Source organism: Phaethon lepturus, unplaced genomic scaffold, assembly GCF_000687285.1.
Source record: "Phaethon lepturus isolate BGI_N335 unplaced genomic scaffold, ASM68728v1 Scaffold56765, whole genome shotgun sequence".
NCBI classification, from domain to species: domain Eukaryota; kingdom Metazoa; phylum Chordata; class Aves; order Phaethontiformes; family Phaethontidae; genus Phaethon; species Phaethon lepturus.
In genome coordinates, this window is record NW_010543763.1 from 1 (window position 1) to 15,758 (window position 15,758).

The following is a 15,758-nucleotide window of genomic DNA, read 5'->3' on the forward strand; positions in this document are numbered from 1 at the left end:
CGGGCCCCGCGGGCTCTCGCAGCCTCGGGGCCTTGAAATGCAAAACTCGGGGCAAGCTCTGCGCGCAGATGTGACCCGCGGGCGGAGGCGTGCGGGTGCGTGGTTGTCTCTGTTGTGTTTTTCTGGGTGTGCTGGCCATTAGTATGCAGGGTGCATGCTGTTGGTGCAAGGGAATACGTCGGCAGTGCCACATGTCCGAGTTCGTGTTGATGCAGAGCCTATAAATTACACTTGAGTGTTGGCTCTCCTACCCCGGTCTTGCGCTTGATTCTAGCTGAGGTTTTGTTTTTCGCTGTTCGGGAAATGAAAAATTTATCGAAATATCATTCTTTCTTAGTAGTACTACTGTATAGCTCCAGTGAGGTTTGAAGTACGCTTGTCTTTGAAACGTGTAAGGGGCAGGGTAGCCATACAATATCTCTTCCGACGTAGGCTGTGCAACTGACTTTAATGGCAGTAGCGCATCAGCCTACATCGCAGTAGTTGTGTCCTTCAACCCTTAAAAACAGAAATGCATTTCTGAATGAAAGGTAGTAGGGCAACTGAGTTGAGTGAAAATCATGGCAAAATGATAAAATCTCAAATTTATTGCTGCTTTTTTCCTCGCCTCCTGTTTTGTCCCTGGAATTCTATTGTCCTTGATGTTTTAATCTTTTTTTTTATGGTTGGGTAAGTGGGGAAAGGTGTGTGGATTTTGCTATGCATGTGGTCATTGGTTTACAAATTGCTTTTCTGAAACTATTCTATTAACAGCTGGATTGCAACCTTGAGAATGAGAGAATGAAAATAACGCAGCAGTGTTACAAAGGAGACTGGAATTCGTTAGGCTCCTCCACTCTCAAGCCCTGATTCTGCAAACATTTAAGCACATAGAGTTTTACATGCCTGAGTTACCCATCGAGTTCCATGCGATTACCACTTAATATCAAAACTGTTTACGGTATCAGGGCAACAGAAGAGGCTCACTAAATCTGGTTGAAATTAGGTTCTTTTTAGTTTTTTGTCTATAATGAAAAGTTTATTCAGCCATTTACGTTTCTTGGGAAAATGTTTTACTGAGATAAAGCACTGCTTAAAAAGACTCTGGCATCCATCCTGTAAAAACCTAGACAGAGATTTGTCAGTGAGTATGAAAATACTCCATAGTGTATTTGCAGTATGTTAAGTATGGCATAAATTACATGCAAAGTTGTAATCTCTCAACGTGTAAACAAAACTACAAGTTGCAGTTTTCCTGACTAACACGGAAAACGTCTATCGTGTGAAGAAAGAAAGAATACAGGACTTACCTCTTCTGCTTTTCCCAAGCGTAAGTGGCTGAAATAAATTTTATTTGTTATTTAGTAAGTGAGTGGCTATCAGAGGTGTATTTATATCTCTATATCCATTATACATATGATGTCCCAGTCAAAAGGTTTGTATTTTTTCCCGGGAAATTGGTCTCAGACAATGAAATAACTTTTTGCACCCTTAGTGCAACATTCCAAAATGCTCAATACACCTTTTAATGAAAGTCTATGTGGTAGGTACCAAAAATGACTTTCTGGAAAGTTTATTTTGGCTGTGTGAAAATTACCCTTATTCACTCTTTTTTGGAGGTATGCTAGGACTAACATTCTGTTTCCTTTTATGGGTAAATTAAATCATTATAAAATCCACAGGGAAAATATAAATTCATATGGCTAAATTAAATCATCGGCCTCACACAGCGAGAACTGAAAATACAAAAGCTTTGTACCTTTCCAGACGCAGGACTCGGTCCTGCAAACCTGGGCATATGAATGGCTTCACCCATGTAGCGGTGGAACTTGTCACTGGAATTCTACTATTCAGATGCTTATGTTTTTGAAGAATGATATCCTAGAGAGGGAATTTATACATAATTTTACAAAGTTTTAACTTATGCTACTGTAAACCAGCACTTCCATATGCTCCTCAGTATTCTACTTGATCACAGATTTACTAATATCTGTATTGTTGATTGTGGAATTTATTAAAAGAAATCCGGATATTTGTAATATTTTTATGTCAGTGGTTAATGTCGTTTATGTATTAAGGGTACAGGACCATCAACAGGAGTGTATTTTATGCAGTTGTGAGGAACAGTGTTCACAATACAGTCTCCCACTGAATTTATGATAAATGTGTAGGAATGCTGGAGAAGAAGCTAATGGAAAGTGCAGGGACAGTTTTGAGCAAATAGTTTATCTAGAGGATGATTTATAGAGTTGGAATTTAAGGGAGATGTGTCATTGTTCTTTATATAAAACTTTATGCTGTGATTATTTAGTATTTACAGTTAATGCAGTGACAGTGCTTCATAGCACACTAAGTATGTGCAGGATTTTATATTCCAAATCAAAGCAAACAGGACTCTTTTTTTCTTTAAAGAGTAATCCTTAGTTACTCTGATGGTAGGTTATACTGTGATATGCTGTGCTCAAGCATGAGTTTATTTTGAGAACGTAATCGTGGCTTCATGCCTTAGTCTTTGAAATTCAGACTTAAAATTTGATAGGTGTTGATTTGGGATGTCTGTGTATCTTCCTTGTATATATATAAAAAAAAAAATTAAATTGCAACAGTGACAGCCAAAGTCAAAAGGGACTTATTAAAGCAGAGACAGAACTGGATTCTTATTTGAGGTAGGACTGGTAAGTTCCCTGAAACCTAAAGAAAGGAAGGGAGGAGGGAGGAAGTTCTAGGAGTGAAAACTTGTCAGGCCTCCTTTAATCAGGAATATTTGAAATAACTGTTGGATGTTTTAGTTTGTATACAGTAGGTCTACTTCTTCCCTGTGAGCAGAGATTTTGTGTTACTTTACTGAATAGGCCTAAAGCTGGTTTAGCTGTCTGTTGGGAATACTTGTCTAACGTAGAGCAGTGTAATGTCATACATTATGCTTCTTTGCTTAATACTGTTGATAATTCACAGTTATATTCAGGTTGCCTTTGGTAATAAAGGCAAACATGTTTGTTCTTGTGTATGCTTGCATCTTGATAAAGTTTGACTTGTATTCTGAGTATGAGTTTTAAAAAAGTAACAGTAAAATTTTTAGGTTGGATTGCCCACTTCTTACTATTCTATACTGTTCCTTTTTTTGTTGTTGTTAAAGAGCAAATAAGTTATTATCTTAATGGGAAAAAATGAATTAACATACAGTTTCTTAATGTAATGATGTTAGTATCTTAACATGTGTTGCTTTCATATCACCCAAAAGGGTTTTTCATACTACAGCTCAGGGTTTTCTTTGCATTCCCCTATGATGGCCTGCCAATCCACTTGAGCTCCATGAAGGCAGACTGACTGCAATAATAAGGAATGTGCTAGAATCTTTTTTTCTCTCTTCCCCCCCCTCCCCAGTCTAATTAGAGTTTTAAAAATGAAAGCCACAATTTATACAACTTGGAGAGCTTGTTCCACTGTTATGAAAGTTGAAGAAGAATCTGAGGTGAAGTACAGATACCTCTTTGTATTTCTCAGAGTCAAGGCTGATTGAATGATCGATAAAATGAACATTCTTCTTTCTGTAACAGAGCAGCTGTGCTCAGTTATTCTGTGAGGTTTCTGCAGAGTAGGGCAGGTTCACTTAGAGCCCCTCTCATTTTTGGCAGGTGTCTTTTTGTTTGATCAAGTCTTGCATTTAGTGAAATTTAGATCTGATAAACTGGAGATCTGTCTAAAGAACACGGCAGGTTTTCAGTCATGGATCTACTACTGTTTGCTTTTTCCTTCATGGTGTATTGTAACGTACTGTTGTATATTGGTACAGTGAGTTTGACAAATGCTATGTCTGTAAGTTAAAATAGGTGACTCTTACGCATGGTTTTAAGGAAGTTCTTTTGAAAGCATTATGGAAACAATAAGTACTTTTAACTGGTGAAGTGGAGATGTTAAGAACCAAGGGACAGATAAACAGAAAGTAAATGGAAATGTTTGTTCCAACTGTAATGAACGTGGATTGGTCATTAAAGTGGTAAGGTAGCATACCTTGTATACAGCTTTTACCTCCGGATGTTTGCTCCTAAGGACTTGCAATGTAAGGCGCCAGAATTAATGCAAGTTTGGTATTTGTAACAGATACCTGTTGCTATGACTGACAGAGGCAAACGTAAAATACAGTCTGTAAGAAAACTAATGCAGTATTGCACTGATTGAAATTTTGTAGGTGGTGACGGTGGATTGGATGGGTTAGGAGGACCAGGAGTACAACTGGGAAGCCCTGATAAGAAAAAGCGCAAAGCAAATACACAGGTAAATTCCCTTTGTTTCTTTTGATTTCTTAATAAATAGTGCACTTGGATAGATGTTGTTTGGTGGTATGACTGTCTCGCCTTGTTCAGAATATCAGTCTATTCTCACAAATAGCAGCTACATCCAAAATATTTCAGTTGTGCTGTGAAGCTGAAATCTTCATAATACTAGCTATTCCCACTGAAGTTGTTTTAATCTTTGTAGGTTGCCAAAGCCCTATAAAGAGAGGAGCACAGTGAGACTGCAACAGCTTGTATTTTACCATATGGATTTGATTCTGAGACAGACTTTTTTTTAATGACTTTGTAGCCGTTGGTAGAAATCTGTATAGCATGAGTAGTTGCCATGAGACTACTTTTCTTACTTTTATTCCTATATGTATAGGTTTGTGGGCTAATGGATCAGTACAGTTTGTTAATGCTTTGACCAAACACTTGGAATATTCCCCAAGTGATTTTCAAGCAAAAGCTGTGAGGCAGTTTCGGCTCCTTTCCAGTGAGTCCCTGCAATTTGGCATTTCTGTACAGTTTCTGTTTCCAGAAAAGGAAGCCTGAATACAAAACATCTAAAGCAATTAGATATCTGTAGTGCAGAGTTTTCCTTTGTGTGTTCATTCAACTTTGAGTGAGAGTATCTGTTAATTTGGTACTGCCCAGTGAGAGTAATTTTATTTATGTAGGTCAAACAATCACTTTCTATTAGGCCTATCCAGATTCCAGTGAGATGTGGATCTGTTTTCTTAAATTTTTTTTTTTTTTTAAGTAGTCATGGTGAAACCTGCTTTGAGAAATACTCAGCTAATGTAAGGGTTTCAGACCTCTTTCTTGGTGGAGGTTTCCTAGTGTTCTGGAATGGTGATAACCGTAGAGGGCATGCAGATTAGTGTCTTCTCTTTTCTTACCAGGTTCAAAGTTTGCATCGCAGCAGATTTTTTTTTTTTTTTGACTTTCAGTCTTAGTTTATTATTATTTAAGAAGAAATGCTTTCTGTGAGCATACTTAGCATGAGGGTGAACCAGCTGGATGTTCCCCACAGGCTAGTCTAGAATGAAATTCAATTGTATAGCCACTCTGATGACATTTAAACAGCCTCTGGGCTCCATTAAACACTTGATTATGCTCTGTAACCAGAAATCCTTGTATATTATACCTACTGACTGTGCTTTGCAGACTGTCCACAATCACTGAAGGCTCATAAGGGACGCCTCTGTTAGGCATTTTCTATATTCAGTATACCAATATGCAGACTCCTATACACCTTTTTTTTAGGGTTATAGTAACATTAGGTTTGTATGTTCTCATAGAAATGCAGTGTCATATTCAGTAAAATGAACCCAAATTGAAACTAAGGAAATGCTTCAAATCTGCTCTTCAACATTTGGAAATATTTTGTGCATGTATTTAAGTGACACATGGCTTTCTGCATTGTTGCTTTTCTTATGTAAAAGATTAAGAAATAGAAGTCACATATCGAGTAGTATTTTCAGAAGCATGGTTGTGCAACTGCACAATTTTTAAAACACTGACATTACTATAAATCACCATGTTACGTGGAGCCCAAACTCCTCTCTTGCCTCTGCACTGAAATTTCAGACAGCCTGGCAGGGTACAGTGGGTGAGCTTTACACAACAGCTGAACAGTTCTTTTTAGCAGTAGTGCTGCTAATCCAGGACCTTTGTGGTTGGTCTGTCTTGCAGGGAAATACTAAAACTAATTGAAATGTTGTATTTAAAATATTTTTAGGGATCATCATTTGCTCCTCCATCTGAATATGCTCCACCGCCGAATCCAAGTTCTGACCACCTTGTAGCTGCAAATCCATTTGATGACAACTATAATACTGTGTCTTATAAACCACTTCCTTCAGGAAATCCTTATTTTAGTAACCCTGGTTATCCTGGCTTTGGAGGCTATAACACTTTCAGAATGCCACCTCACATGCTGCCCAGAGTGTCCTCGCCATATGGTGGTTCTTACTCCCTCAGAAACCAAGCACATCCCCTTCCTCAAAACCCAGTGGGAATGGGTTTTAGTCGACCCCACTCTTTCAGCTTTGGTCCACATGATAACCCAGGTTTTGGGACTCAACCACCGTATAGCAGTGGTCAGATAAATCAAAATGTCAATATGCCTGGTCAGCATTTCAGACCAAATCCTGGTGAGAACTTTGGCCATTCTGGTCAGATGCCTCACCCTGACGTGCCATCTAACTTTGGTCCTGGAAACAATCCAAATTTCCCAAATTCTCAGCTAGAATCAAACCATTCTTTTGTTCCTCCACCAAACACATACAACCAGACAAAATCATCAGCACAAAAGCAAGACTTTAGTCAAGGTGCAAGCAAAGCATCCAGCCAGAACACTGCTGCTCATCAGCATCATCACAGGACAGAGGACATTGTGAGTCAAGGTAACAGTGACCTAAAAAATGTTACTCGAAACAATGTGGTAAATCAGGATAATAGCCATTCTAATAGTGCTGATAACACTAATGCTGGTCATTCAAATGGGACTCAGAGTAAGTCCCGCCAGCCTCGAGGTACTGCTGAAGGATGCAACTCTGAAAAGAGCAGCAAAACACCCCTTCATCCCAGTCGTCATGGTCACTCGTCCTCTGAACCTGTCTATCCGTGTGGAATTTGTACACATGAAGTTAATGATGACCAGGATGCCATCCTGTGTGAAGCCTCTTGTCAAAAATGGTTTCATCGGATCTGTACAGGCATGACTGAGTCAGCTTATGGCCTTCTTACAGCAGAAGCATCAGCAGTATGGGGTTGTGATACTTGTATGGCTGACAAAGATGTCCAGTTAATGCGTACAAGAGAGACTGCGGGACCACCTGCATTGAATACGGATGGCTAACACCGTGAATTGGTGGTAGTGGTTGAAATACTTGCTGTGAAGATTTGGTTACAAATTGGGTACTTCACTTTCTGCAGACAATCGGTTGTATTTGCTGTAATCTTTTTTTCCTAATCTGTTTTCATTCATAAACTTCCATTTCAGCTTTTGTACTCTGAGTTTTATGTGTGCAAATGTTTTACAGGATGGAACATTTTTTGTTTCTATTTAAACTGTAAAACATAACTGACAACTGATCAGAAGTAGGATGTGCATTGACAATTTTATTGAAGGCAAAAATGTGCCTGTATGAATAGCCCCTAGTTTGCTGGTGTTAATGTGTTAACTAACACAAGCATTTAGTACTCAGTTTTAATGGTACTATATTTGTAAGTACTCATTACATTTTATTTTTTGGGGGTGAATGTCCATTACTGATGTTCTTGCTATCCTTTCTTTGAATATAGTAGAGATGACATGGAGGAATGTGCAGTACTAAGAGCTTTTATTTTAGGGTAAATTCGGACAATTTCATATGTACTTTTTCCTGTTTTTGAAGTAAAGCATTAACACAGTACTGAAAAATCAATGACTTATGCTTAGTAACACAATGAAACCCGCTAACTCTTAAACATTTATATTTCCTTAAAAAGGCAATGATCTCTTTTTGACTTCTCAGCAAATACTTACTTGCTGAAGACTTTTGCTAGATCTTATGTTATGTGGAAATAGTTACAAAATATTATTAGATTGCAAAAAGACGACGTCAAGTTTTTGAATTCCAGTGCTTTAATCTAGAGAATACCAAAACTAGGGTTGGATATGTGACCTTAATTCGTTTATCTTAGGCACATGTATTAGGATACAATGTCTGCATCTGTCACAGTTGTGCAATCATGTGCTTCTCTTATCCTTTCTCATGGATGGTTCTAGTTTCCCGCCTCAGTGCTGCCTGAGAATTGTGAATGAACTAGTGAGGGGAGAGTCCTGCCCATCTTCTGGGGCTTTTAGCTAGAGCCTGCTCGGTCGTCCTGAGCTTACACAGTCCACTTGGCATGAAGGAGGGTGCGAGGCAATGGAGTGTGCCCAACACAGGCTCTGAATGGCATGATAATTTGGCCAGCAAAGTCTTAAAACTGAATTCCCACCACTGCCTCAGCCAGCAGTGAGGGGCTGGGAGATCTAGGGTGAAGAAGCATACAACTTTCACATCAGGTGAGTTTAGCTCGTATCAGGAGCAGGTAATCGGAAGTTTAGCTTCTTTGCTGAACTTGATATCCTTCTGACAAGTATGAATAGCACTAGAGCTTCATGTGTGATGCTGAAAATTCTATTTTAATATGGATAATTTGATCTTATTCTTGATTTCAAAATACACCCGCACCCTTTTTTAATGTGGGGAAACATCTAGCCATGAAGACTTCAGCCTTAGCAGTGTGATCAAGTTGCGTATGCAACTGAAAATGAGTGTTTCTGTAGACAGAAGTGTTGTTTTAACAATAAAAGGTGGCACTGTAGTAACAGACTCTGCTTATAATACCACTGTGCTGGAAACTTTTAGTTTTAAACAGTCAGCAATTAAATCATATGTCAAGCCATTACAGGTACTAGTCATGTTCCTTACTTAGTATGATAAAGTGTTCAGGTCTGTGATGATGAGTGATGTAGGAGCCTATATAGAATACAGTCACCTGTATAAAGTAGTTTTTATGGTAAGCTATGCTAATGAGTGAAAAGTAAGGCCTGTTTGCTAGTTCCCCATTGTATTTGATTTTTAAATAGGCTCTACTGTGGTACTTTCCTGGAAGATACTGTGCGGCTCGACATAACTGTCCTTGTTTTATTTTAAAAGTAAAAAGTTTTATATACTCTTTTACTGGAGAAGTGTAGTATTGCCCTCCTTTTTTTCTCTTGCCTTTCATCAGAAAAAAGGAAATAATGTCTAAAGTGTAAATGACACAATTTATATTTTCATAATTTCCTGTATGGAGGTGTAAAGAAAGTGTAAGGCAGATCCAGGGCTTCTGTTTTCATCACTATTTGCTTTATTTAGTACAGTGACTAAACTTAATCTTGTTTTGTTAGAGGTGTGATATTTAAAAACAAACCACTGTGAAAGTAGTGGAGCTGGTTCAGACTTAGAGCAACGTAAATGGAATAAAAAATTTTGCTCAGTAAAAATTCAGCAAAAGCTCCAATGATTGTATTGTTACCCAAGCGTGCTGTTCACAGTACCTTTCCCACTCCCACACCCCATTCTTGTTGTGAGAAGATGTTTGGGGCACTTGCTTTCAGAAGTCCAACTAATGTTTTAACATTTTGGAGCAGACCTTGTGTTTAAAATAGCCATGTATTTCTTAATCTTTTCCTCAACCCTACATGAAGTTAGGCAAGTGTTTTCTATATGAGCTAACAAGACATTATAATTTAAATATAGTGTTCTTAGAAACTTAAAATCAACTGGAGTATCATTTCATAAGGCCTTACACTGTGTATTTGTGAAACTTACTCTAACAATTTATTTCAGTTTTTCTGAACTGGTACTGTGTTGGGTTTGTAACCCAGTAAATTTTCTGCATTTATTAACCTACAAATTCAAGGCATTAGCAAATGCCAATTATTTCACATAAAAACAAATGAACAACAAAACCAAACTTATCACACTGATCATAGAGATATGACTGATTAGGATCTCTAGAAGTCATCCAGCCAATATGCTTGCCTTACTGATCTGCTTTTGGCATACCTGGACTCTTTATCTAGAGAGAGGGTTATACTTTTTTTTTCTCTGCTTGTATTGACTAATAGTAGTTCAAGCATGCACAGGAAAAACAAAAATCATGTTTTGTTAGTAAAATACTAGGAAAATGTCAGCTGGTTAGAATTAGAAAGTAGTTATAGAAGAGTGGGTGGGAGGGAGGGTTGATTAGAATAGATGAGGTTTTTTGTAATACTCTACATGAAACAATTTGTATGGAACTATCATGTGCTTCTTTAATTACTAGTGATTTAGACTATAGTGGTGCTGCACACCAAAAATATTGCAAAGATTTTGTAAATCTAACAAACCTTTAACATTTTTGTGGGAAATGCCTGTGTCCTTTTTAAATAACTCCTTATCATGGTCAGAAATGCCCATGTATTGCCCAGAATGTTGTTTTTTTTCTTTTTTTTCCCCTAGGCTGAAATAAGTAGGTATAAACTTGATTGATCTGTCCTTAATACTGTTTGTGCCTCAATCTCTTCTTTCAGAAGATTGGCCTAACACTTACTTCCTGCGGGTGTTTAGAGGCCTAGCTATTATTTGAGATCTTCAGATGAAAGGGACTAGGGAAAAGTAATAATGTTTGCTCTATTTAAAATAAAAATATAATTTTGGGGGCTGCTCAAAGAAGAGGTAACTTTGTGACCTCTGAAGTTTGTTGTCTAAGGACCAGTTTTTGTAATCACATTTTTCAGGCTTAAGTTCAAGCATGTGAGAATTAACGAAGTCAGTGGGACTGCATGCACGCAGTGAAGAACGTTTCAAAGTGTTTGCAGTTCAGGGCCTATGGTATGTGCAAGTGAAATACTTTTTATGGTTTGAGGTTTTTACAAAATCAATAGTGTTCAAATGTAGCACCTTTTAAACGTTTGTCTTTATTCCGACTTAATATGATAACACATCTGCATTAAATATATCTCTTTCATTTTATAAATAAACATTGCCTGGCAGTAAAATTATTGGTGTAACATTTTTTAAAAAGGAAGTCATGCTTCTTATCATGTTGTATGTGACTTAAATGACTGTTTCATATTAAAACTAACCTTTCCTTACGTACTGCTTAAATATACCTGTTTTGGGATATCAGTTCAGTACTTTTTATACAATCTTGAATGTGTTCCACATTGGTGACATGTATTTTTGCAACAACTTTTTTGTTTCGATTTTAAATTAGAGCATGTCTGAAGTAATACATGCATTAGTGCTGTGGTGTGTGGCAAAGTTAATGTATGTAATTCAAATTGGAAAAAAGTTTCCAGACTTTGTCCAACATTAACCCTGTGGCCAGGGATTAAATTACTATGTAATACAAATTATTTCATATCACCATGTGTTTTAAGCTACTCTATGAAGTATGTGAAACATTATTGTTTATGGATTGGTAGCTGGTGTGGTATGAGGTATGATAGATGGTAGCAATTTATGGTAATTAAAACTGACTACCTTTCAGAACATGCAGCACTCACGTGCATTGTCATCTTGTTGCCATAACTGTTAGTATGAATTTCGTAATATTATCCACTGACAAATGGGTGAACATTGGGTAATAAGTTTATGGGTGTGAAAATTCTATTCTAACACTCGGTTTACAAAACATGTAATTTTTTATCTGTTGGATGTGATTAGATATATGCAGGAGGATGTAGAACTGGATGTATTTTAAAGTTATTCTGCAATTACTAAGTTTTGTGTGAAGCTTTCTATATTAGAATAGACTATTCCTTAAAATTGGAAAATTAAGTGTACTTAGCAGAACTCTTTAAGGCAATATAGCTGTCCTACACTACAACTTGAGTTACGCACATTAATTTCTTTGTATGGAACTCCTCTGATTTCTTGTTGGCTTATGCTTTATATGGAAATAAAGGGTCCCTTTAGTGCCCTAGTGTTGTGTGTCATCAGTTCTGAGGTAATTAATTCTGAATGGTGTTCAGCCCCTTAGAGGTGCTGCCTATAGCTTAAAGTATTCCATGTCACCTTTCCTTTTCTGGTTCAGAAATTGCTTATCCCAATATCATAGGGAATACTTTTGTATTGCTTGCCATACATGATTAATTTTCCTTTTCATGTTCAAGCAAACTGTCTCTCAATAACTTTTGATCCAAGTCCACCTTTTTACTTGGAAGTTTGTGCACTGTAATTCAGGAATTGCTGTACTGGAGACAGTTCGGGATTGGAATAATGAGAGATGTTGTATCTATTCCTAGACACTCATCTTCTAAAGGATGGTTTAAATCTGAACTTCCACATAACTTAAGGAGGGCAAGCTTTTAATACATTTCTTCTTTTTTTTTTTTTTTGCCTTTCTTGATAATTTTTTTCTGAAATGTGGAGTTGTTGAGGGATTTTTATTTAAAAGTCAGTGTCTCCTCCAAGCTTTTGTAGATGGCCTTAGATCAGACACTGTGTTCTTTAGGGCCTTCTGACTTGGATTTTTTTTGTCCACATTCTCCTTTCAGTGTTGAAGATGAGTTGAAAAAGGCAAGTTACTAATCTACTGCCATCCAAACAGTGCAAAATATAAGCTGATTAAGATTGTTGACATTTAATTTTTTTGTTAATAATGATGTGATACTTTACCTTTTAGAAGAACATATGTCAGAATCTGAGTTAAGCATTCTTGCAAAATATATATGGTAGATCTTGTCCAGCACTGTATGTAACTCCGTTGCTTCCTGTTGTCTGGTTTCAGTTTCTTTTAAAATAAAGATAACTTTTGTGGGGAAGTTGCCTGTTGATTTTATGAAAATGATGTAATGCCTAGATTAATTCTTCTAATGTTTTGCCTATGAGAATGCATTTGGATTAGTCATAATCCTGCAAGAAACAATATGAGGTCACATTGATCAGAAAAGACAGCTCCTGCCTCTCTCTCGGAGAGGTCTGCTGTTCTCTGACGGCACTAATCTGAACAACCATAAGCCCCATTTCTTTCCTACAGGATGGGAGGGAAGGCTCAGGCACAATTTGGCTGAATATAATTTTTTTTTTTCTTAGAGCGTTCTGCACTTGGGAAGAGATTATGCAAAGACTTATTTATTCTAATTTATAAGATTATTACTAAACTATTCCTGTTTGTTGAAGTGCTGGAACTAACACATACCAAATCACTACCGTACCAGTAATGTTTAAAGCAACTGATACAGGTGGTCCCAAGCCACACATGCGAAACAGTGTATTGGAGTAAACAACATCTCATAAAATATCCCTGCTCTTCTTAAAAAATATGGAGGGATGAAAGAATTTAGACAGGATGGGAGAGAAAAAAAAAAAAAGGTTATTAATCAAATTAAAGATAAGATCTAAACTAATTAAAGGATTTCTTTTTTCCCCATCTATTAAAGCCTCTGAAGCCATTAGAAGTGACATAACCCCTGGAAAAGATGTATGTAAGTATTGGCAACTGGAAGGACCAGAGTATTAGTAATATTTTTAAGATTTGACAGGAATATAAATCTCCATCCTTCATAGCACAGGAGATGGGGAATTTAAGAATAAAGTTGTCCAGGGAAAACTTTATCTCCTTTCACTACAAAGTTTCTTGCACTTTTTACTGAGAATTTAGTTCCAACAGAAGAAAGATCCTGAATGGATGTCTCTCTTGGTTTATTTTGCAAAAGTGTTAGAGCAAGAGCTCAGTCATTTATCAAAGTAAGCTAGCAATGTGGAATGTGTATGACACAGGTGGTGTTTCTTCAGATATACATAAATACAAGACCTTTAAGGTTGATCCAAGATCTTTCTCAGTCCCTTCTTTGTCTTTTAGCAGCTAAGTCTGCTATTTTGACTGAGAAATGTGTTAGTGACATTTACTGTGTCTTCCAGGAGTGAAATACATAGCTTTGCTTTGGAGATCTCGCTTAAGTAAATAGACTATTTTGTTCATGTATTGCAGCATTTTATGTAACTTAAGAACACCAAATACAGGTAGCCATAACTATGTCCTGTCTTGTAAAATGTGTATACATAGTATGTTCTTTCTGGCAGGAATAAATAATAAGCTGCTTCCTATCAGTATATTCTCTGTGATTAAACTCAAAGTGATACCTGGATGCCAAGGCAGAAGACCAGCACTCAACAGATGGAAGACTTTTATTGTCCGTGAGTGAACTTTCCAAAACTGAAGGTAGGAGATTTTGAGTTACTATTACACTATAATCATTCTAGCCAATGATGCTATTGGAACACCCTGATTTAAAAAAAAACACTATCCCCTCCAGCCCCCAACTCTTCGTTACTTCATCTAGGAAGCAGGCAAATAGGATTTTGACTACTCTTTGCAGTTTTGGCCTCTCCATTTTCAGTATAGTAGAACTGGGAAAACTTCAGAGGTCAGCAAGGAAGATAAAGCTATGTAAAAGAAATGCAAGTAAATGAAGAGTCTTTCTAGGAAAAAAGAACATCTCTTAGAGTGGAGAAAGGTCTATAAAAAAACTAAATGGTACAGAAGGGATGTTTAGAACGTCCTTGTTTCATCCTTGTCTGCAGTTGCCTGGGATTTGTCTTGCAATACAGACAACTAAGAGATATTAAATAAAGGTAACACAAGACAGGTTTAAAACAAACAGGAGGACTTTTGTTCTCACAAGGACAATCTTTCCTCAGCTTTTATTTACTTATTTTCTTTTACAGTTTCTTAGACTGATAGCAGTCTGTTCATGGAGACGTCATGGTTTAAGTCTAGGTTCAGAACTGTAAACTACGAAGTCTCATCTGCAGCTGACAGCAAGGCTCCTTATGCCATGGTGAAGATCCTGCTGTAAGTCTGAAAATACATATCATGCAAGGTTTAAAAAAAAAGATGTGTGTGCACCAAAAATACCTAAAAACATTTTGACTTTCAGTTAAATCTCTTTCCTCTTGTACTTTTGAATGCTCTTGGAATGAGGTATTTAATTCAGTTATCAGATTCCAGCCCATGCAAGCATGCATCCATATGATATTGATGTGAGTGAGTGAGGGTGGAGAATAACCCAGAAATCATATAAATCATGGTGGATTTCTTGCTCTGAAAAAGTTTTAAACCTCTGTGATATCTCCTTATATATATATGTGTGTGTATACATATACACACACTACTTAATGGTAACCACTACCATTTAAGCATTGCTTCAGAATATAGATAATTAGAACGTACAAATTAAATCTTTAGCGATACACATCAGAAATCTTAGCTGATGCGTGCAGTGTTAAGCTCAATTTTTGGTCATATTTCAAAAGAACGAAAAGGGGGAAAACTACGCTTTTTGGTTCTGGATTTTTTCCAAAGAGTTCTAAGTAATTGTATACTTTCAAGGAATTTAAATGTACCTGGATGTTTATCCAAATGTGTTTGCCTTTCAACCCACATTCCGCAGAAGTGCTTGCTTTCTATATACTAGGCTTTCTTTTGGCAGATGCCGGTAGTTACTGTGTGTTTGAGGAAGGTTGAGCAACAACGTGCAAATTGCCTCCCGAGTTATTGACGAAGATGGCAGAATAGACCATGTTTCGAGGCAATAGCATGGAGGTACCAGTACGACCTAATTATTTTTAGAGGACATATGGAAATTTCAGTGTATTGCTGACTCAGTTCTCAGCTTTTAATAGTTTTTACCAGAAATTCTCAAACTAATAGCAGTTTGCTCTTCATGGAAATGTATTTGGATAGTCAGAGCTGCATTCCTTCCTGCTCTGCTTAGGTGCGAGTGATGAAAACCAGACCGGTGCCTTATGTTCGCCGTGTCCGGGTAGGTCAGCGGGCCAGTACCTACAGTAGGAATCCTATCGGCTACTCTCGCGAGGTTTTAGACGGCCAAGGTACTGTCGTTTCCCGAACTGCCCGCACTGTTCCTTTGAGCCCCGGGGACAGTTTTTGTTTTAAGCCGCGTCAGGGACTCGCTGGCGTGCGTGGCGT

At 37.4% G+C, this 15,758-nt stretch overlaps 1 protein-coding gene across 1 annotated transcript; it reads left to right on the top strand.

The window, feature by feature from the left end:
• Positions 1 to 340: 340 nt before the first annotated feature.
• On the top strand, positions 341 to 7,609 carry PYGO1 (pygopus family PHD finger 1; the record flags this gene model as incomplete). The annotated part of the gene is made up of 3 exons (XM_010288431.1): positions 341 to 398; positions 4,169 to 4,254; positions 5,998 to 7,609. Coding segments are annotated over 3 exons (1,266 nt in total), but the record flags the coding sequence as incomplete, so codon positions are not given.
• Between the last annotated feature and the right edge of the window lie 8,149 nt (positions 7,610 to 15,758).